Raw genomic sequence first — 23,425 nt, 5'->3', positions numbered from 1 at the left:
TGGAGTAATTAAGCTCTCTCCTGTTGGCTTAGAGCAGCTACACTAGAGAGCTCTCTAGTGTAGCCATTGCCTAGGTCTGTGGAGCCCTGGACTCAGTTCCTCGCATTTCCACTGATTTCCTGTGAAACCTTGGGTAAGTCATTAAGTCTCTCTGTGCCTCAGTTCCACATCTGTGAAATGGATATTACATCCCTCGCTCACTGAAGTGGTGTAAGAATAAAGTCCTTAATATTTGTAAGGCTCAAATACTGTGATCATGGGAGTTAATATCTAGATAGAGGAAAATATATGTTTTATGGTAATGATATTAATATTAATTTCTATTGTAATAGAGTCTAGGGGTCCAGTTACAGACCAGGGCCCCATTGTGCTAGGCACTGTACAGTCATGTACAAAAGATGTATTGAAATAGAATATATCATTCCAAGTCTCTGAAGTCTTTTGTAAAGAACCCAGTGGAGTCCATAAAAGATGGGGAAAGGGGAATGTGAGTGGAATATAAGAACGGAATGGATGTCTGAGCATTGTAATAACTTTTACCCCCCACTTACAGATTTAATTGACTTCCTGAATATTGTTATAAATACCAATTTATTAAAATTCTGTTCCACAAATAAATATTTTATAATTCCAGTAGTTTAAATCTAGCCTAGTGAGGTACCTAAAAGTGAATCCTTCTCCACACCAGATATTTTGGAAATGAAAAATACTGAGCGGTTGTGTGTAACTAGTTTAGCTATACAGAATGGCTGCTGTTTGCCATAGTCCCCTTGTTTTCTGCCACAGGGGCGTAGATGTTTGCAAAATAGGTCGCTGGCTCACTGAGAACGCAGAGGGCAAAAGTAGATGAGCTTATCCAAAGGGGGAATGTGTTACTGTCTGGTTTTCTAGTTCCGCTCTTTCACCTTTAATGTAGACATTTTCTTTTTGCAAAATTAGTGCTTAACCTACTAAAACAGTGCAAAATAGTACTGTAGCTTCATTTTCCACTTGGGCGGGGGAGAGCTTCTAACACAGGATGGGAGGTGGTAAGGCACTTGATTTACATTATTAAGGCATTGGATATACACAAAGGATCACAAGATTATGATATTGCAAAACAGAAAAAAGGTATGTTTGTATTATATTAAAGAGCTTTTTTTTTCTGTGTGGGAATTTTTCTTTCTTTCTTTTTTGAGAGACCCTCCTTAGTTTTGTGAAGCCAGAAACAGCAGAATACATTTCCTTCATCTCGGCATCTCTTTCAGAGCCAGCCAGTCTCCATGGCAACATGTTAGACTGAAAGGTATGTGAGGACCGGGGAGGAAAGGAATGAGTTAGAAACAGCCAAGTAGTGGTGTGTGTCCCTAACGTCAGTATACCAGTCTTTTGATAGGATGATTTTGTTAACTCCCATCCAAGGCTGCTGTGCAGAGCTTCTTTATTAGAGCAGCTGCTAGGGCATCTGCTTTAGAAATCTCTCTCCTACACCCTTTCCCCTTCCCCCTTTCCTCCCCCACCTCTCGTATTTTGGCTCTAGCCTCTCATTGAAAATGTGCAGCTCATTTTCATCATTCTGTCAGCGTCTTTGCACTTCAGTGTTTTGCAAAGGCAGGGAGGCATGGTTGCGTTTCACTTGACCTCAGCACAGTGAAATATCTTCTACATTGCTGAAGGATACTGACTATGCAGAAATTTATTGAAGCGGATTACTATGAACTAGACTGGTATTATGAAGACTGCACGGATGGTAATTCTGGTTTGTAATATGTTGATACAGTATTTGTAGTTTGTAAGACCAGTGCATGGGGTTTGTACCCTTTTGAAAAAAAACTGAAGAAAAAGGCAGCGCTTTGGTGCAGCAGAGATGTCTGGCCTGTAACATCTCAGCATCCGTTGGAAGTATGCTCCAGGAGACTGCTGTAGGGCTTTCTCTTTTTCAGTGGAAGCAGCAGTTGTACATAATTACTGTACAATCTCTTCCTCAGCAGAAGCAAATAACTGAGAAGTACCAACTCTATAAATATTAAGAACCAAGCTAAAATTACAATAACCTTGCTATAATGAATTTTGCACTGAATTACATTTTGTGTGTACATGTGTGTGTGCAAGAATGCTTGTGCATTATAGAGGCATGGCAGAACCTCTAATATGTACATATGTTTCTATAACATAACATACTTTGTGTGTGTGTGTATTTTCATAGATACATATATAGAGAATATTTTATGTATAACATCTCTGCTGCTTAGAGCTGCAGCAAACTAGCTGCTAGAACTGCCAAATTGCAAACTCTGGCAAGCAAGTTCCCTAGAGCTCCTTGTGAGCTTTCTGCCATTTGCCGAGGTGGTAATTTCTTTATCACAATGTTGAATGCGCTCATCAGTCTCGTGACAGAGGGTGTATGGGGAGGGAGGGAGGGAGGAGGAGGAAAGCCCAACATTGCATTGATTGCTTACTGGGAAATTCAAACTCCCTCATCCATCCATAGCAGCCAGGTGGAACTCTTAAAACAAAATGTATCTATCACTGTTATGATCTTGTAGTATATTGGAATTTTTGTGAGCAAGGCAAGTCCTAGATCACCAGAGCATGAGACTAAGGACAAAAGGCAGTGGTAGGGAGAGAATATGGATTGGACACCAAAACGCTTCATGGTGATTTTTGTGATAGCATCAGAGAGGCTGATAGAGGACATGAACAATGTGTTTATAAGCCAAAATATGAGCTTTTTGTTCACCTGAAGTGTTGTGATTGGCATTACAATAGCACACATACATGCTTAATTTGTTTTTCTATGTTGTGTTGTATAAAGTGGCCCTAGACTTACATGCTTCTGAACTTGGAGAACTTCTATTTTTAAATTAATATTTCTCTATGTATTTAGTATGTGGGACATATCCATATACCTATCTGAGAGGGGTTTTTAGTTGGACCATTTTTCAGTTAAATTGACTCTATTATGTAACTCTGTCCTCTAGTTATAACCCTAGTAAATGCTGTAGCATCTGACTGATGTAACAGACTGATGAGTTGGCCCAGTTTAGGAAACTTAAGAATTAGCACAGTCATATAACCATTAAAAAGAGAGAGTGTTGATTTCTGCGGTAAATACAGAGAGACCTTGTTTGATTTTTGGGGAACAGAAGTGATAAATGTATTCCATAATTCTTTTTGTGATTAATGTCAACCATGTCAAAATGGGAGTGTATGCAAGAATGTGGCATGAATGAGTATCAGAGCTATGAGAGCCACTTAATAAGCAAGTGGTACGCTTAATTTTTATGCAGTGTGTGACATATTTTGGGTAGAGTTGCCAACTTTCTAATTGCACAAAACCAAACACCCCTGCCCTGCCTCCTACCCCAAGGCCCTGCCCATGCCCTGCCCCTTCTCCGAGGCCCTGTCCCCATTCACTCCATCCCCCCTCCCTCCGTTGCTTCTCTTCCCCCTCCAAGCTGGGGCAGGGGTTGGGGCGTGGGAGAGGATTTGAGGTGCTGGGTCCCGGTGGCGCTTACTGCGGCTGCGAGGAAGTGGCCGCCAGGTCCCTGCAGCCCCTAGGTGCATGGGCGGCCACTTTCAGGGAGCCGCGTGGAGCTAGGGCGGGCAGGGACCCTGCCTTAGCCCCAGACACCCGCTGTGCTGCTGACCAGACTTTTAATGGCCTGGTAGGCGGTGTCAACTGGAACCGCCAGGGTCCCTTTTTGATCGGGCATTCCAATTGAAAACCTCAATGCCTGGCAACCCTAATTTAGGGCCCAGGCTCAGTGGGGTAACCATCACTTAGGCAAAGAGCACCACAGGGGGTAAGACCCAGAGTTCAGTGCGGTACCAGGTGAGCACAGGACTCCATTCAGTTGTGCTCCTTCCAGGATTTGAGCTTTAATATGGAAAATAAGATAAACTAATGGCCAAATTTGTGTAGCCCTTTATCCTTTTTTATACATTAAAATAAATGAAGGGCAGCGATCTATATGCTCCAGGTTCCCATAGCACTACTTAAAAATATGTCCTGGGTACAGCATTTTAAAGTAACCGATCACCATTTTAAGGTAAGCCTTCTGCTTAGGACAGTTCCCATCCTTACAATTACAATTCCCTGCCCTTTTGTATGTTTTCAAATGCATGGGATAATTCTAATTTATAATGATTTTTTTAAAGCGGGATGTAAAATTCTAAGGTAGGAAAGAGCCGTAACTAATATCCTTCCAGTCTTTCAGTATTCAGTAGCATAATCACATTCCTAATTGACATTAGTATACTGACAAGATACTTCTAGTGTGGAGCTGACCAAAAGCCAGACAAATTCAAATTAGAAGCAAGGCACAAAACTTTGTAATAGTGGGAGTCTCTATCCTCTTCCTTTCTGGAAGATGCTCTAGTCCAGTTCTGGAAGATTGTGTATTTCACAGACCACGGTGGACTTTTCATTTCTCCTTAAATGAAAAAAAATATAGTTGTTTATAGAAGGCACCAAATGTTAGCAGTGTTTTTACTACAAAGTTGCTAACTTGTTTTATGGAGATAGGAAAATGGAAAGGTTCACTCTTGTTCAATCATATGGTTCCACTTTCTTGAATCTGCTGCTCTAACAATTTTAAGATATTTTTGATCATTAAAATCTAAAAGTGAGATGAATTTTTGATATTTCCTGTACATTTGACAGAAGATGGGTTGATCTAGTAATACACGCATACAAATCTATAGAGAAGCAATTATAATTAAGATTTTGGAGTGAGTGGAAGAAAACATTTAAAGGGACACAGTCATTTCAAATCCAATCATTTAAACAAAATGAATTGTATGTAGTTCTAAGTGGTACACATGTCCCTGAAATACCTAGCTGGTTTCTGTTCCTGTACAAATCACATTTTTCAGTTTTTATACCATGTTTTTTCCCTCCTCTTGCTATGTCTAAACCCACACAGACAAAAGGGGAAACCGAAAGTAAAACTTAAATAGGAGGGGGACAATTTTTCTTTAAATCCTTTAATTTAGCAATCTTGGGAATTGCTTGTCAAAACAGTAGGTCACCGTGTGCAGACAGAAACATAGTGCAGTGGTTGGTGAAAGTGCCCGGTTCTAATGGAGTTGGGCTACTGGGAAAGCCGGAGAGGAGGCTTTGGGGACCAGAACCAGTGAGTCAGTACAGGCCTACTGTATGGATGACCCTGGCTTCTCAGGGGTCTGCTAGGCTTAAGAGACAGTGTTTTTGTAAGCATGGGGGGAACTCTGCCTGCCTTTGGGTATTGAAGGGTGTAGTCTGTTCCTTATACGAGGCATGCTTCCTTCCAACAAGTAGAGTGATTGTCCATCATGATCCGGTTGTATGCTGGGAGGTGCTGTCAGTCCTATCTCAGTTCCTTAGGTTAGTGGTGACCTGTTAAGACTGAATGCGTCTTGCAGGCTTTAGCTATTCCTGTACTGGTAGAGGGGAGCAGGTTCTTCAGGGTTCCATATTGATACATGAATTTGGGTCTGAAATTAAGTCAATTTTTTCCATTTAAAAATGTAGAGGGAGATGGATGAAAAATATTTTTGGATGTGTTTGGACGCAGTACCTTTAAAAACACTGTACAATAGGAAACTGAAATTTTACAAAAATATAGCACAACACTTCTTAAAGACATCGCTTCGTCTCATCTTATGGATGAGATAAAAGTAATCTAATCTACAGTACGATGCAACTAAAAATCAGACCTCTCAAGAAGAGGTTTACATAACCACTGTCTAGTACAAATGAATATACCACCCTTTTTTCCTCTGTCAAAGATGTGAGTCCAATATCTTCTTTTAACCTTCGTGAATGTTTTCCTTGTACTATACTGCTAAGACTTCTTATTTTGCTTTCTGCAGAAAATGCCCTAAAACACTACATTGATGATACAAAAAAGAAATTGCTCATTGTTTGGTTATGTTTGAATTCAGCAAATGCAATCCTTACACTTCTCTTACCTTACCTGTAGTTAAACTCAATGGGCATAATACTGATAATCTCTGTGAAATGTACTATTGCCTTTGAACACCTACTGCAAGAAACCCCCAGACAAACAAGCCCTCAAACTTGTCACAGAGTCCTGAAACATTTGTAAATTGTTGGGATTTTGAAATAATCTCTTACATAATGGCTTTTGCTGAGTATATTTTTGGTAACAGTGAGTAGGATTATACAATAAAATCTTACTTTCTCTTGATCATCTCCCAAGCTCAAATCATCCATCTTTCAGTCCAGTACCTCTGTTAACTGAAAATATTGTAAACAAAAGACATATTGAGCTGTATTTTTAGAAATGCTTTCATTTTGAATAATGACTAGATGCTTATATAATATGTGGAAACGGGAATCATCATGTAAGTTGGCATTAATCAAATACACAGATATGTTGCACAGATTTATTTTTTAAAATTGCAGGAATGGTATGTTTATGAAAGGGGGAGAATGGGCAATTGAATAGGAAAGAAATCTGTGATTCATCTGCATAGAGATAGTAGTTAAATTTGTTTACATGGATGAGGTATACAGAGAGAAGAAAAGGGGACCAAGGACAGAACCCTGTGGACCGCACCCAGAAACTTGGAGGGGGAATGAGGAGAATTTTCCAAAGGGTGCAGTGAGAATCCTCCAAAGGGTACAAGCATTTGCAGAGGTTGGAGGAGACCCAGGAAAGGAGAGAGAGTCATGAAAGATAAAGGAGGATAAGATTTCAAGAACGGAAGTATGGTTGACTGGGTTGAAGATAACTGACAGGTCAGGGAGCATGAGGATGGACTACTGGTTCTGAGGTTTGGCTAGGAAGAGGACACTTGAAACTTTGAGTGTAGTTTCAATGGAATGCGAGGGGTGGAAGCCAGAGTGGAGAGGATCTAGGATGGAATCAGAAGAGTGGAATTCCAGACAGCTACAGTATTGTAAATAGCATATTCAATGCTTTATCTTATCCTCCTTATCTAGAAATGGAAGGGAGATGAGGTGGTAGCTGGAGAAGTGGTGTCAAAGGTGGGTTACTTTAAGGTGGGAGAGATTAAAGCTTGCTTGTATTATAAGGGGTGAAAAGCCAAAGAGGAGAGCTTAAGGAGAAGAGTAAGGGAGGGGGTGGGTGCGAGGGAGAACAGGAGATGGAATGGGGTCACTGGAGGAAACAGGGGTTAGAGGAGAAGAGCAGAGGAAAATGTCTGTGATAGGGGAGAAAGATGACAGTGTTGTAGGAGGGGAAGGAAAAGTAGGCCAAGGGGAGGAGGAAAGGTCACATTGTATTTTCTCAATTTTCTGTTGGAAGAAATGGGTGAGATCCTGCACAGGTAGAGAAATAGAGGCAAGAGAGAGGAGGGTTTGAGGAGTGAGTCCAAAAAAAAAAAAAAAGAGAGAGAGAGACAGACACTGGAATTGTGGGCATGTTGTTCACTAAGTTTAAGAATGTAGAGTTGTTTAATTAGAAAAATGGAAGAACTGAAAGAGGAGGGAATGAATTTGTAGTGGAGGAAGTTAGCCTGACTATGGGATTTCCGTCAGAGACATTCCATGGCAAAAGAGCAGGAGCAAAAGAAAAGGATGTTGGGGGTGACCCAGAGTTGCGGGTTGGCAGAGATATCTTCATGTACCCACACCTTACTTAGTTACCAGTTTATTTCATGACTTTTTTTTCTAAAAGAACATATCGTAGATACATGAGAAAAAGGATTTACAAACCTTTCCAAATCTTTATACTGTTCCTTTTCATTGTGAAAGATAGAACTAAGGTTCATTGAGATGGATACACTTGTTAAAAAGTGAGTTTTGAGTTCCATTGGGCTCTGTCCTTGGTCCCCTTCTCTTCTCTCTGTACACTTCATCTCTGGGCAATCTCGTAATGTAAAAGAATTCAACTTCTATCTTTATGCAGATGACTCAGATCTACCTCTCTGCTCCAAACCTCTCTCCCTCTATCCAGACTAAAATTTCAGCCTGTCATTGATATCTCCTTCTGGATATCTAGCTGTCAGCTCAAGTTCAGCATGGCTGAAACAGAGCTCCTAATCTCTCTCTCACCTTCTCCCACTCCCGTTAAGCCTCCCTTTTCTTTCTTTGTTGGTCACTGTGGACAACATTACCATCCTTGTTGACATCCAGGGTACAGGCTTGAGTGACATCTTTGACATGGACCTCTCTCTAGGACCTCATATCCAGGTTATGTGTAAATCTTGCTGATTCTTACTGTATAACATCTCTAAGATACATCTTTTTCTGTCCAGGCATGCAGATAAAATGCTCATCCAGGCTCATATCATCTCGCGTCTGGATTATTACAACATCGTTCTCTCTGGCCTTCAGAAATGCAGTCTTGCCCCACTCTTACTCATTCAGAATGCTGTTGCAAAATTTTTTTTTTTCCTGAGCCTGTTGCTTTGACCATGTGACCCTCTTTTCATCTGTCCACAGTCTCCCCCTTCTCTATCACATCAAACAGAACCTAATTCTCTTTCAATGTCCTTGTTGGCCTTTCCCCACCTTATATATTACCTGTCATTCACTATCAAGATGTCAACTCCTGTCTCTGATCAGCCCATCATGCCAGCCTCCATCACCCACTTGTTAAATTTTCGAACATACCACCTTTGTGCTATCTCCCACGTTGCCCATCACGCTTGGGAGGAACTCCCTGTAAACATTCACAGAGCTAGCTCATTATCCTTCTTCAAATCCCTCATCAAAACTCTCCTTTACCATGATGCCTACAAAAAAATTGACAACAGCTAGGCTGCTCATGTGCTGAGACCATTGCTTATCATGTTGATTATGAAGATCTCATTTCCCCCCCCCCGCACCCCGGTATTCTGTCGTTTGTTTGTTTTATATATATATATAGCTGTTACCTTTTGTCTTACACTTAGATTATAAATTCTTTGAGGCAGGGATTGTCTGTATCTTCTATGTTTGTACAGCCCCTAGCTGAAGGGTTCCCTGATTGGGGCTCCTAGGAGCAACAATCATAAAAATAATGGAAGTAATAACAATAATGCAGTAGTCAGACAAATCTGTGTGTGGCTTTTGAAAAGTATGTGAAATGTATAGAGATCTAAACTGCCCAATGTCTTCATTGCTTGACTCTAGATCTCTTTTTTAAATCCTCCGATGAGTGAGAGTGAAAATCAGAAAACACCATCTTTAAGGAAGCAGGCTTAAAACCCGGGGGATATTATTGCACCTGTAGCTGGTGTTGTAAAACTAGTATGTGTGTGGAGAAACCCTTTACTTTTAAAATAGCATGGTTATCATTAGAGTTCATTGTGGTGGTGTGTGTACACAAAACTAGATGCTGCTGATAAAGAGGAGGTTGCTAGGTCATTAATACATTTGGATTTACTTGTAAACAGTGAGTCAAGGTAAGGATGTTGCCATCACTTTTGATCAAACCCTTTAAGACGTAGTTTGTAGCTGCTGATTTCTTTCTCTTTAGTGGCACAGTTTGTTTGTTCAGAGATACAGTTTTACAAGAGAAATATGTGCCTCTGTGACCAGCAAGCTTGATATATTGTGACGTTCTTGCACCTCCCAGCAGGTTTTCCCTCTCTGTCAGCTTGTTCAGTGTGCTGCATTGAGCAAACCTGATCATAATAAATCTGCTCTGTGTACTTGTACGTTGACCTATAGTTGTTTGTAATGTCTTTGATTCTGTGGTCACCTGTTGTATTTGAAACCCTTTCTTTCAGCCTTGCCTGATAAGTATGTGTGTTCAGACATGCCACCTACCTTTTGAAGATCCTATCATTGCATCTTAGGTCAGCAAGCATATGTGCCTTTGCTGGGCAATGCTGTCCGGTGGGGATCACCCTATCTCTCGACATCTTTCAGTCCCATTTTCCCTATATAAACACATCTCTAATGTTTACGGTGCAGCTACCTCATGCCTGTTAATAATGACTGAAGGAGAACTTCACTGAAAATGAGGCGGTAGACTTAGAGTGCAGTATATTCCTCTACCCCTTATGAATTTGCAACATCAACATTATGTCCTGCTTTAATTATACTATCAAGAGGACACAATGTTGTGCTATTTCAGTAGTCATTAAAATTCTTTCTTGCTCTCAGGATCCCTTGTTTTATCAGACTTAATATGTGACTCAAAGTAAACATGCCAGCACTTATGTGCACCCACCAGTTTGTTTTCACAATGACATGCACGCTAAGCTGAGCAGGTGTGGTGTTTTTTTTTTCCTGCTTGCAACAAGGTTGCGGGCGGGTGGGGGTGGTAGAAGCTCAAATATGAGACAAATGCTAGGGTAGGTTGATGTTGGGTTTTCCCCCCCCTACAACTTTAACAAGATCACTTTGACATTCCCATTTTTGGAAGAGTATTAATGTGTTTTGGCTGCTTTTTTTTGAACAACATTCTCCATCTAGAGATAAAAATTAAAATCTGTCTGGTAAATTAACTCTGTCGATATACTCTGGTGTGGTCGTGCCAGCAAGTATTTCAAATATGTGGGTGCAACCCTTCTCATAGAAGAGCTCCTACAAATGTCCTAAACCTCTGCTAAAGAATCAGAACGGAGTGTCCAGCTTGGAAGCCTACTGTGCATGAAACAATAACTGAAATCCGTGGGAGTAATGGATCTGGAGGGGTTGCAAGATGGAGCCCCTGCTGTATCCGCGCACACTCCACCCTGCCCCTGTTTCAGTGAACAAAAGCCATCGTAAATGATTTATCAGCTACAACCTAGATTAACTGAGAAGGGTATTACGTGCAGGCTTGGAATGCTTGACTTCTGGCTCTATCCTGAAAACACTAGCAAGCAAAGTTCTCTGTCTGTGGGTAGTCCCTTTGAAATGAAAGGAGATCCTGACAGTAATAAACACTACATCAGTCTTACCAACTTTCATGAATTTTATTGCGAGTCTCATGATATTTGATGTTTTTTCTTAATGCACCAGCTGACAGAAGCAAATTATTTAAGAATCCTAGCTTTCATTTGAAGGAAAAAAAAATCTAGTCTTCATGTTTGTTGAGATAAGCTTGAAAACATGAAGAAAGTATACTCTAAAGGTTCAGAAACCAGAAGGAAACTAAAATAAACCCAAAATTTATTATTTAAAAATCATGCGTATCATTTTGGGGCCAATCATGATTTTCTGGGAATCTGACTTGTAATTTTTGAACACTTACTACCCAGTACTGCAATGTAGAACAGTAAGTTTTTTGCAGCATCAGGACTTGGTAAATGGCAATAGGTGAGTCCTTCTTCCACCCAAAAACTTGCAATATTTTTCCATCTTATTCATGTAAACTTTTAAATAAACTTTGAAAAAAAGAGATTAAAACCTGTAATACAGGGCATAGCATTTGTAGATAACCAGTGCATTCTGTGCCCGTCTGTTCTGCCTGGCAAGATATTATGCCATCATTATAAAATAATTATCAAATGTTTTTTATTCCTGAATCTGTTATGAATGTTCTGCAGTCACATAAATCTGAATTAATGAATTTTTAAATTTCCCAATGGTGCAAAGATCTGAGGATAAAAATTGGAAAAACACCTTAATATTATCTGTCAAAATTCATAAGAAAATTGAATCCTTCCTTCCCTAGTTATGCAATATGTAAGGTAGTGCCTTTGAAAGAATTATACCATTAATTAAACAAAAGTAGTTGATAATTATTACTTAACGGTCAAATTGATTTGGGGCATAGACTGTTTGTGGTGCCAAGTTTTCTCAGCTGTAAATGAAGTTAATGGAAGCTGAAGGTGTCCAGCCCCTAACAGGATCAGGCTGTAAATGGTAATAAACTAATTGTTAATAATTAACATTTTTTGAAAGAAAAATTGCTGCTCTGTGCAAAGCAAATAGCTATGTTTTTCTTATCCAGTTGTATATGTGTGCCTGCATGGGAGGAGCAGTATGTTTTCTGAAAATGTGTTTTTTTTTCTTTCTTTTTAAAAACTTTTTTAATAGTGTTATTATTTAGCTGCTCACATTGAAAGGCCCTGTAAATGCATAATAGAATAATAGAATATCAGGGTTGGAAGGGACCTCTGGAGGGAAAAACCCTTTCCCCTAGCAGTTCTAGTCAGTCTTCCCTTCCACTGTCTCAGTGCCACTCCCTCAGTGGCTGGTAGGGGAACCGTGGCCCATGCTCTCCTTCAGGTTCGAGTCCAGGGACCCTCAGCTCAGCAGTTCTGGGCTTTCCTCTACCAGCCCTCACTGCTCCTTCCTTGGACTGCTTCCTACTATTCCTGGTTTCCCCCCTACTCTAGGAGTACCAGCTCCAAAGCTTCCTCCCTCTTCCCAGGGAGTGACTGCCCCTTTCCCAGTAGCCCCCTTCTATTGCCAGCTACCTGGTTTTATAGGCCAAGTCTGTTCCTGCCCAGCTGAGCCTGCTTTCAGTTAGCTCCCTGGCTTCTCCTCCAGGTCAGCCTATGGAGTTAATTGGCTTACTTGTCCATCTAAATGTCTGTCAGTCCTGTGTGGGATGGACTCCCTATCGCAGGAAGTGTTATTTATTCCTTCACATAATACAAGAACTAGGGGTCACCTGCTGAAATTAATAAGCAGCAGGTTTAAAACAAACAACAAAAGGAAGTACTTCTTCACATAACACACAGTCAACCTGTGGAACTCATTGCCATGGGATGATAAGGCCAAAAATATAAGTGGGTTCAAAAAAGAATTAGATAAGTTCATCAATGGCAATTAGCCAAGTTGGTCATGGATGCAACCCCATGCGCCAGAAGTCCCTAGGCCTCCTACTGCCAAAAGCTGGGAATGGACGAGAGGGGATGGATCTCTTGAAATTGCCCTATTCCGTTCATTCCCTCTGAAGCGCCTGGCATTGGCCACTGTCCAAAGACAGGACACTGAGCTAGAAGGACCATTGGTCTGACCCAATATGATCATTTTTATGTTCATATGTAAAGTTCTTTCTAATACAGATACCTCAGTTTTCCTTAGCTCATTTTCATCTCATTTATATTAAATATATCTTTTTTTACCACCCTAAGCAATTCCTCACCCTCTTTGGTGTTATTCCCTTCAAATACATCTCTTGTAAAATTTTCTGGCCCCACTCAGTCTTCTTTCTGCTTTCAGTAAAAGGATCCGGACAGATGATCATTAATTTGGGCCCTTCTTATTCCTTCAGTTACTGTACTGTCTGTTACACCCTGGTGAGAATGAAGATGCTGATGCTGTCATATGCATATGCTGTCATCACCTGCACAAATTGCTTTGCTACCACAATACAACAACTTCTCCATTGATTAGGCTGAGGAGCCACCTCCCTGACTGGGGTGGGGAGTGAGAGTGATATTTTCTGCAGTCAGCGTGGGATATCTTCCTGCTATTAAGCAATAAGAGAGACAATTAAGAAAGCACTAAATACCATTTGTGAAAGATTAGAAAAGAAAGTTACCCTGTGTATAGACTGCATGCTTTGTGTTGCTGGCAGACCAGGTGCCAGCTCATGCTATGGCTCAAGGGCTTACTGAACACTGACAAACACATAGCTGGAAACTAGTCTGGCTCACCTGTGTGTTAGTGTTGTTAAAACAGCCGTTAAGTTTATAAGAATGTGTTTAGTGTTTGGATTTTGAAATGCTTGTGAGTGGCTGCACGTATTAATCTCACTTATCATATCTGTACCCCATGTTATAAGGTAATATTTAAATGTTTGCTTTGTAACTGGAAACACCCACAGTCGAGAGAAGCATTACCAAGTGTGAAATACTGATTTTCCACAAGAGGTGTCGTTGAAGGGTTCATGTAGCGTTCATGCACCTGGAAACAGTCAGGGCACACCCTGACTGTTGTGTAGGAGCGATGCACACATTGCTCTGTTCTATCCAAGGACATGGACCATGAAAACATGGACCATCTGGGAAGTCAAAATAAGGACATCAGCCGTGGGAAGCTTCCTCGGCCGAAACTCAAGGCCTGAGAATAAAGATTGTAGTAGATAGAGGCTAGTAAATAGGAATATTAATCAAAGTCATATTATTTCCTTTGTTGATGCCTTTTGCGGTCGGTTGGGGTATGTGATGCGCAGGGGGGAGAGAAATAAAAGAGGTGGAAAAGCTGACAGGAGAGATCCCATCAGCAGACCAGCCTGCTTGCTTGCCTAAAGCTGTGTCCTGTCTTGTATTGAACCGCCACATGTCGTCATCTGCCCAACAAAAGAAGGCCCATAGATAAGGTTAAGATTATGTCATGGAGGTCATGGAATCCATGACTCCCGTGACCTCCATGACATTTTTCACTTCAGCCCCAGGGCAATGGAGCTGGAGCTGTGAGCCTGCGGGGGCCCTGAAGCTCTGAGCTGTTTTGGGGGGACCCCGCAGCTCTGAGGCGCTGCACATGGCGTGGGGGGGACCCCGCAGCTCTGAGGCGCTGCACATGGCGTGGGGGGGACCCCGCAGCTCTGAGGCGCTGCACATGGCGTGGGGGGGACCCCGCAGCTCTGAGGCGCTGTGCACGGCGTGGGGGGGACCCCGCAGCTCTGAGGCGCTGTGCACGGCGTGGGGGGGACCCCGCAGCTCTGAGGCGCTGTGCACGGCGTGGGGGGGACCCCGCAGCTCTGAGGCGCTGTGCACGGCGTGGGGGGGACCCCGCAGCTCTGAGGCGCTGTGCACGGCGTGGGAGGGACCCCGCAGCTCTGAGGCGCTGTGCACGGCGTGGGAGGGACCCCGCAGCTCTGAGGCGCTGTGCACGGCGTGGGAGGGACCCTGCAGCTCCGAGGCGCTGCGCATGGTGCGGGGGGGGCACCCCGCACCTCTGAGCTGCTGCAGGTGCCCAGGGGGAACCTTCGAGCTCCAAGGCAGGGCCCCACAGCTCCGAGCTGCTGTGGGCAGCTGGGGCTGATGCCGGGGTACCCCAGAGCTCCCAGCCACAGCGGGTGTTGGACTCCCCCTTCCTTTCCCACAGTAGGGCTGGGGCTCAGCCCCATTTTGTCACAGTTGTTATTTTTAGTTGAAGTCAGGGATAGGTCACAGGCTTCGGTGAAATTTTTTTTATTGCCCGTGACCTGTCTATGACTTTTACTAAAAATAAGCGTGACAAAATCTTAACCTTACCGATAGACACCAGATGAACCATTGTGGAACATCAGTGCATAAAAGACTTTGTTGATTGCTCCTGCTCCACCCGTAGGAAGAAGGGAAATGCACAAATGCTCGTCCCATCACAGTTTGAACTCTGGGGGAAGGGAATGAAAATCTCTGACCAGAAAGAACTGTATCGCTGTCTGGCTTGGAATTTGGAGAGGTCAATATTTCTAAGCTTAAGCAAGGGATCCCCAAGCTGTTTAGCTTGGATTAGACCTAAAGGACAGGTAGAGCTTGCATGTTACAGCAGCTTCTGTACTTTTTGAAACCTAAGACTGTAACTCCTTTGTGTGTGTATATGTTTACCTGCTTTAACCTTGTAAATAAGTATTATTTCTTTTTCCTAGTTAATAAATCTTTACTTAGTTCATTACAGAATTGGCTACAGGCATTGACTTTGGTGTGAGATCTGAGTTACAATAGACCTGGGATAAATGATTGGTCCTTTGGGACTGGGAGTGACGTGAATATTGTGATTTTTGGTGTAAGGGACCATTTATTACAAAGGCAAGCTTGCCTGGGTGGCAAGATAGACCACAATACCCAAGAATACTATCTGTGACTCAATGTTAAGGCTGTTATAGACCTTGAGGAGTTCACATTTGATACTTGATTGGTGAAATTTAATTATAGAACAGACAACCAATTTAGAGTTTGTGCCCTGTTTTGTAACAGTCTGCCCTGAGGTTGGTACCCACGTTCCTGAATCAGTTAAGAGAGCATTAAATACAATTTGTGAAAGACTAGAGAAGAAAGTTAACCTGTATACAGACTCTGTGCTTAATAAAAAGTTTTGCAAACACAAATATTCAGACCTGTCCGCTCCTGGAAACTCCTGTTTATTGTTAGAATTGAGAACTTGTATGATTTTAGTTTGTTCCTTATACCGACCGTGTCCTTGAAAATATGCTGTGATGCCACACATGCATTTCTGATATTGCAATATTTCAGTTTCCAGACAGGTTGTAGAATACACAGTGAGTAAAGGTGACAGTAGAAAATATGGCACTGCAGGATTAATATGGCATGCAAGTTAAAAGCTTGGTTAAAGGGTAGTATGGCGGTGGAGGTTTGGGGGGTGGAGTTTGGTTTTTTTTGCTTTTTGAAAGTTTTTTATTGCTCTGCGATCAATGAAAAGCTGAATTCTTGACCTTGTTTTTACCCTAAGGCTAATATTGCAGTCAGATTTATGGCAAAACAAACATTTGATATAATATACAGTAGCAGCAAGTTTCCAAGATCTATACATTCAACAGCCCTGTGAAACCTGTTACTAGTGGCATTAGGCAATAATTTACAAAGGTGACTTAACTTAGTAAAGTCCCCACCCTCAAACAGGTGTAGCAGTGTAAGTATCAGTTTGTACTTCCTTGTTGCTATGATACTTTTAGGAAGCTACCATTCACTTTGAATAGGGGGATAGAAATTTGTCAAATGAATTGATTCTTAAAGAGAGATTTCAGCACACTAATTGTTGTTTATGTGAAATGTGCAAATAGAGCTATTTAATAAATGTAACAATTTTCGAGTTTGGTATGAAGAACAATATAATATTTTTAGTAATTATTAGATGGGTTCACACACAGCTCTTCCCTGTATTTTTTGAAAGGTGTTGTATTAATGACGACATGCACAAATAATCAGCTAGTAGTTTTAGTTGAAGTATGTTAACTGATGAAGATGGTACCTCTTCCATGGGGACTTTACTTGGGTCATTTCCAAATGTAGCCTTAAAGGAGATGGCTTCGTATAGGACAGTTTCTGCCTTGGGATGATTTTAGCAATGTCCGTGAATGAATCTGTAAATGAAGAGGAAAGCTTTGAATGTGACTGTGAAAATGAACACGGGAACCCACAGAGGTTTCACAATGAAAACCTTGATATCTTGGAAGAAGGTACTTTTAGTGTAAAACTTTTTATGCTAATAAAATAGGACATGAAATAGTTAATGTAAAGTGAGTTTAGAGATTTTTTTCAAGGTTTTAAATCACATCTAGAAACAGATTGTGGTTGGTTGGTTGGTTCCTGTGAGTGAAGGTTGTAGAGAAACTGCACTATAAATTAAATCTGAATAAGATGAGTCTTAATTTTGTGGGTTTAAAAAAAAAAGTAAATATATTCAACAAATGTAGTTTGTCTAGCTCAAGTAGTAATTCGCTTTTAGTAATAAAAATGATTTTTTGGAAATTCTTCTTTTCAAATAATTTTTCAAATACTTGTAGGTTAAATATTTTTGCTTTCCTCCCCCCTTCCCTATGGCAGGTGTATGTGTGTGTGTGTTTTGGAGGAGTGGGGGAAGAGGTTGTGTGTTTGTTTTTATGGTTACTTATGGTGGGTCAGTTTTAGAACAAATGCAAACTTCAGACTTAATTATGGAATCCTAAGTATGTAAACTAAAATGTAGTGTGTTCATATCTCAAGATTGTGAGATCTTAAGATTTTAAAAAGTTATTTGTGATGGAACGTGCATTGCAATGCAAGACAAGAAGGCATGCTGGTAGTTTGGAGAGGGAGTGCTGATGATTGTTAGTGCTGTCATTTTATTTTCAGTCTTGGTCTCCTGGCTGCTGTGGAGACAGCATATTTTGCCTGGGGATGGGAGACAGGAGGTAGACAGGGAGAGATTTTGTCACTCAAGTGATCCCTCCTGCCAGTTAAGCACTGCCTCCTGTACTGTACTTGATACACTGAGCAAAACATATCATTGGTGTCATCTTACATGCTACAACATTCCCTCTGAAGCAGCAGCTTTATAGATGAATGCTGGCATTCCAAAGAACACTATCCTATCATGCTGCCATCCAGAGACTGCAGGGGAGAACAACAGAGATTAAGAATAAGAGTCGATTGAATACAAAGAGAGTATTTCGTGGCCAGAAGAATATTAACCGTGATGGCCTCAAGGGTGGGGGATAAAGCAAGACCATCTTGTCAAACTCTCTGGTTTGTTTAAAAGGAGTTTTTAAAAAAAGTTTCTCTCAAAATACTTTAAGGGCAAACGTGTTGCATGGGACTTCCATTTGTTGTGTGTTTCATGTGATTGTTTTGTTTTTTGAATCAAATATATGCCTCTTATGATGCAGTACCACCTCTCTTTACCCACCACTTGAAAAAACAACCCACCCCATTTGTTATCTGAGGTTGCAGGAAAAGGCTACAATATTCCTTAAACTTGTGGACAAAAGGTTGTTTGTGTAAGAAAACATGGGTAAAAAAGGAAGCTTTAAAAGAAGAGAAAGTACATGTGTAGTTTGTTAGAGAGGAGGCAGATGAGGACACAAGCACAAAATTCTGCACCAAGAAGGAGAAACATCCAATTCTTTCTTACTAGTAAGCTGGCAGAAAAGGGAATCTGACAGATAATAGCCTATGTCATGGGAACCGTTCATAGAGTGTTTGCTGTGTGCTCCAAATTTCCTTCAGTATGTTAAGGACACTGAGTTATAGAGAGAGGTGTCTGAGCGAAGGGTCTTTAGAGCTCCATTGCCCATCTGATTGAGAATGACAAGCCGAATGCTTCTGTTTGACTGTGTAGGTAATTTTGGTGTAGTGACTGATGTGGTTTATACAGCAATTTTTAGATGTTGTGATGAATTGCCCTCATACCAGTTTCTGGTATAATTAATAAGGACTAAAACTTGGTGCTAGTTTTATATGTTAGATATGTCTTGTTTTATGTACTGGGAGCAATTAGTTACGTACACCCTGAAAACCTTCAGCTAGATGTAGACACAGTACAGTGATAATCATCACCATGTTATTTGTATACTGTTATTTGTGGGACAACATATGTTCATTGTTCAGGAAATGGGGAAGGGTTGAGAATATTTTAGTACTTTTATGTGGGCTGACTACAGTGGAATTTTATGTAATGAACATGGCTTATAGTGACTGTTCCAGCTTTTATTGATAGAAAATGAACTTCTAAAAGCCGGTCCCTCTTTTTACTGATCTGTGAGCCCCTCACCTTATGCTATTGAATGGTCTGGCAAACTGGATCAAACTTATTTTCAAACATAGGAGACAATTTCAAAATCTTTTCCATGTCATTTAGCTGCAGATAAATATTACCTGTTTGGGAGTGCCAGTGAGAGCCTATTATTATTACTGCAGTATACATTATTTATGTAGCAATCGCATCCAGAGGCCTGAGTCAGGATCATGGCATGTAGCAGGGCCACTGTGATAAATGCTGAACAAATCCATATCATGACTCAAGGCAAGGTTTTAAAAAAGACTAGTGATTTTGGAGGCAGTGATGTTGGTGGGCCCATGTTGACACCCTGTAAAGGGACCTGACTTTCAAAAATTGAACACTCATATGCTGAAAACCCAGGCCCCATTAAGGAGTCTCAGGTTGGATCCCCAAATACTCAGGCACAGAAAATCATATGTGGCTGCAGTCACTGCCCCAAAGAGCTGACAATCTAAGAAGAGAATTGACATAGTTGGGGGAGAAATACAATCAAATTTATATACATTTTCAATTTTAAATCTTTTCAAAGATATATGTAGGTAAAATATATGCCACTCAGGCCATTTTTGGTTAATTTCTTATAGGTATTGAAGCGGGGATAGGTTTTTTGAAGAAATTTGGAGGTTTGCAGATTTAGGTCACTTCCCAGAGAGCAATCCATGCATAAGGGTCAGTGTATAAAGAGGTATGTAGTTCTGTGAGAAGATTCATAAGTTGCAAAGCCAGAAGGGGACCACTGTGGTCATGTACTCTGACCTCCTGTTCAACACAGGCCATAGAACTTTCCCAAACTAATTCCTAGAACAGATCTTTTAGGAAATCCTCCAATCCTGATTTTAAAATGGTCAGTGATGGTGAATCCACCACAACCCTTGGTAAATTGTTCCAGTGCTTAATTACCCTTGCTTTTAAAATGTATGCCTTATTTCCCGTCTGAATTTGTCTAGCTTCTACTTGCAGCTCATGTTATACCTCTCTCTGCTAGATTGAAGAGCTCATTATTAAATATTCACCTTGTAGGTACTTAGACAGATCAAGTCACCCTTTAACGCTTTCTTTGTTAGACTCAAAGAGCCGAATCTATTTTGTTTATCACTAGAAGGCATGTTTTTAAATCCTTTAATCATTTTCATGGCTCTTATCTGAAGCCTCTCCAATCTATCAACATCCTTCCTGAAATGTGGGCCCCAGAACTGGACACAGTATTCCAGCAGCAGTTTCTCCAGTTTCAAATACAGAGGTAAAATAACCTCTCTACTCAGACTCAAGATTTCCCTATTTATGCTTCCCGGGATTGCATTAATTCTTTTGGCCACAGCATCACACTGGGAGCTCATGTTCAGCTAATTATTCACCACAGTCTCCAAACCTTTTTCAGAGTCACTCCTTCCCAGGATAGAGTCCAGCATCCTGTAAGTATGGCCCACATTCCTTGGTCCTAGATCTATATATTTACATTTAGCATATTAAAATATACAGCGTTTGTTTGTGCCCAGTTTACCAAGCGATCCAGGTTGCTCTGAATCAGTGACTTGTCCTATTCATTTTTTATCACTCCCCCAATTTTTGTGTCATTTGAAAATTTTATCAGTGATTTTTTTTCTTCCAGGCCATTGATAAAAATATTAAATAGTATAGAGCCAAGAACCAGTACCTCCAGGACCCTAATGGAAACATACCCACTCAGTGGCAATTCTCTGATTACAGTTACATTTTGAGACCTATTAGTTAGCCAGGTTTTAATCTATTTAATGTGTGTTATGTTAATTTAATATCATTGTAGTATTTTATTCAGAATGTCATGTGGCACCAAGTCAAATGCCTTACAGAAGTACAAGTATATTACATCAACACTGTTACTTTTATCAACCAAACTTATAATCTCAAAAAAAAAAAAAAAACTTCTTCTCTCAGTGTAGCAGAGGAAAACTCTTCCAGTGCATACCCTGCCTTAGGGAAAACTCTACAAAATGGCTACCATCTCACACTTTTGTGCCCCCTCCCATGCCCTAATTGTTTCCCAGACCCTTTCGCCTGTTTTAGAATGACTAATATAACATATCATTAGTTTGCTGTATTTGAGACCTTACTATTGGAGCCTCCATGGAACCAAGTTGTTGGAACACTCTGTGGGTGAACTGTGGTTGTAAACTCCCTTTAAACCACACCAAAAAAAGATTGTCTGTCTTCCATAAACCCATACTGATTGGATTAATTACATTATCCTCCTTTAGTTTATTATGAATCAGGTCACTTATCAGCCTCTCCATTATCTTGCTTGGGTTCAATGACAGGCTGACAGGCCTGTAATTACCTGGAACATCCTGCTTATCCTTTTTAAAAATTGGCACAACATCAGCTTTCAGCTTTTTATATTCATTACTATCAACTTCCCCTTTCTTCCTTTTTTTTTCTATAGACATAATTGTTGGGTTTTTTTACAGCTGCCTTCACTTCCCCTCTAAACCAGGTTTTCAACCAGCACAGCCTCCTTCCTCAATTGTGGCTTTTTAGGCATTATCGTAAGGTGTTCTTAAATTATTCCCAGTTATCATTCACATGTGTCTGAGTAAGTTCTTCTTCCCATCTGATATGGCTCATACATGACCAACTAATGATAAGGCTGGAGGCACTGCGGGAGCAGAAGCAGCAGCAGGTTGTGGACAATGCAGAAAGAGTCTAGAGTGAATAAATAGGAAGGAGGGGTAGAATTGTGAAGGGCCTTGATGGTGATGACAAGAAGCCTGCACTTAATGGAGTGAAATGGTTTAGCAAGTAGAAGGGATTCATGTGGACGTGATGTGGCCAGAGTGGTGGGCAAGAAAGAGGATCTTAACAACTGCATTTTGTCGGGACCTGAGGTGGATGGTTGGCCTGTAGGAAGGGTGGAGAGGAGGAGTCTAGGATAGTCAAGACCCAGGAGATGAGGCATTGGACAAGAGTTTTGGCTGTTTGGGTGTAAGGAAGAGAATAGATTTCAAATGCTACCAAGGAAGCACTGACACAACCTGGATGTTGGGGTAAGAGAGAGTCACGTGGTGATGAATCCCAGGTTGGCCAGTCTGAGTGACAGGGAACATTGTGGTGGTATCAAAAGTAACTGAGAATAGGGAGAATTGTGAGGGGTATCCAGGATGAGATATCAGAGAGATAGGTCATGAGTGGACAGGTAACTTGAGTGTCATCATCCAGGAGTAGCTGAGATGGTCCAGAGGGAAGATGTGATTGGAGAATAGGAAAGGGTCAAGACCTTAAGACCCCCATGGATTGTGGGGCATGGGAGGAAGAGGATTCACTGAAGGAGTGATCACAAAGGCAGGAGAATAAACCTGGATCAATGGAATCAGGAACCAAGGGTGGACAAGATTTCAGAGAGAAATGTATGATTGTCAGTGTCAAACAAGACATAAGTTGAGAAAGATGAATATGGAGTACAAGGATTTATCTGGGGAAAAACCTGGGAGAGCAGTTTCAGTATAGTGGAGGAGGGCCAGAATGGAGCTAGAGGAGAAGAATATGAGAATGGTTGTAACGGGTACATCCAGTAAGGTTAGTGGTGAAGGGAGATGGGAGCAGTAGCTGGAGAGACAAGTGGCATCAAGGAAACACAATTGTTTTTGTGGATGAGGGGAGGTTAGGGCATGCTAGTGATGGGGAAGAGTCCAGAAGAAAATAAAAGATGCAGAGGAGCGAGAGTGAGACAGCAAGTGGATCAAGGGAGAGTAGTAGCAGGCATGGAGATGGGGTTAAGAGATAGGTAGAGAGCAGAGCAGAAATCTGTGTCAGTGATGGGTGAGAAGGAGGAGAAATTTCTGGAAGAGACATGGAAGGAAGCTGATCTGTAGTGTGAAAAAGTCAGTACAATCTTGTATGGCGCGGAAGGGAGGAGAGATGTGGGAATGATTCTAGAAGGGAGGCAAAAATAGCAAAATAAGTGGCTGGGAGGGAATCAATGGGGCTGGAAAACCAAACATCTGACTGACCTGTTTGGTATTAAAATGCCTTGCAGAACTTGCTGTTCTTGTGCAGATCTGATTTGAGAAGTTTCACTGTTTTATGGACCTGGATCATTTGGATGTAACTGTCCAAATTACAGGTTTCCCAAATCAGTTTCCATAAACAGGAGTCCACTCTAGTTCTGAAGACCTGAGCAATTGGAAACTGGGGGCTTGTCTTCACTATTGTGGAGATCAACGCTGCTGCAATCGATGCAGTGGGTGTCGATTTAGCAGGTCTAGTGAAGACCTGCTAAAATGACGGCAGAGCGCTCCCCAGTAGACTCCAGCTCCCTGAGAAGAGTAAGGTAAGTCGACCGGAGACCATCTCCCATCGACACGGTTCAGTGAAGACACTGCAGTAAGTCGACCTAAGCTACGTCGACCCCAGCTATGTTATTCA

General features: G+C 41.4%; 1 protein-coding gene across 13 annotated transcripts in view; it reads left to right on the top strand.

The window, feature by feature from the left end:
- The window catches only part of TRAK1 (trafficking kinesin protein 1), a 110,629-nt gene that overhangs the window by 36,057 nt on the left and 51,147 nt on the right, over nt 1-23,425 (top strand). For 4 of the 13 annotated variants that reach the window (XM_073333123.2, XM_073333117.2, XM_073333122.2 and 1 more), the window contains exon 1: nt 16,719-16,946. The exons of 4 other annotated variants lie outside the window; for them this stretch is intronic. In XM_073333123.2, coding sequence (XP_073189224.1) covers nt 16,823-16,946 — 124 coding nt within the window. In that variant the 5' untranslated portion in view covers nt 16,719-16,822. Of the gene's footprint in view, nt 1-1,396; nt 1,739-16,718; nt 16,947-17,820; nt 17,995-23,425 lie in introns of those variants that run through there. 5 more of the 13 variants (XM_073333119.2, XM_073333118.2, XM_073333121.2 and 2 more) reach the window with 5 other exon arrangements.

Source organism: Lepidochelys kempii, chromosome 2 (assembly GCF_965140285.1).
Source record: "Lepidochelys kempii isolate rLepKem1 chromosome 2, rLepKem1.hap1, whole genome shotgun sequence".
In the NCBI taxonomy this organism is placed as follows: domain Eukaryota; kingdom Metazoa; phylum Chordata; order Testudines; family Cheloniidae; genus Lepidochelys; species Lepidochelys kempii.
Note: the sequence above shows the minus strand (reverse complement) of the source record. Positions and strands in the feature narration are given on the sequence as shown.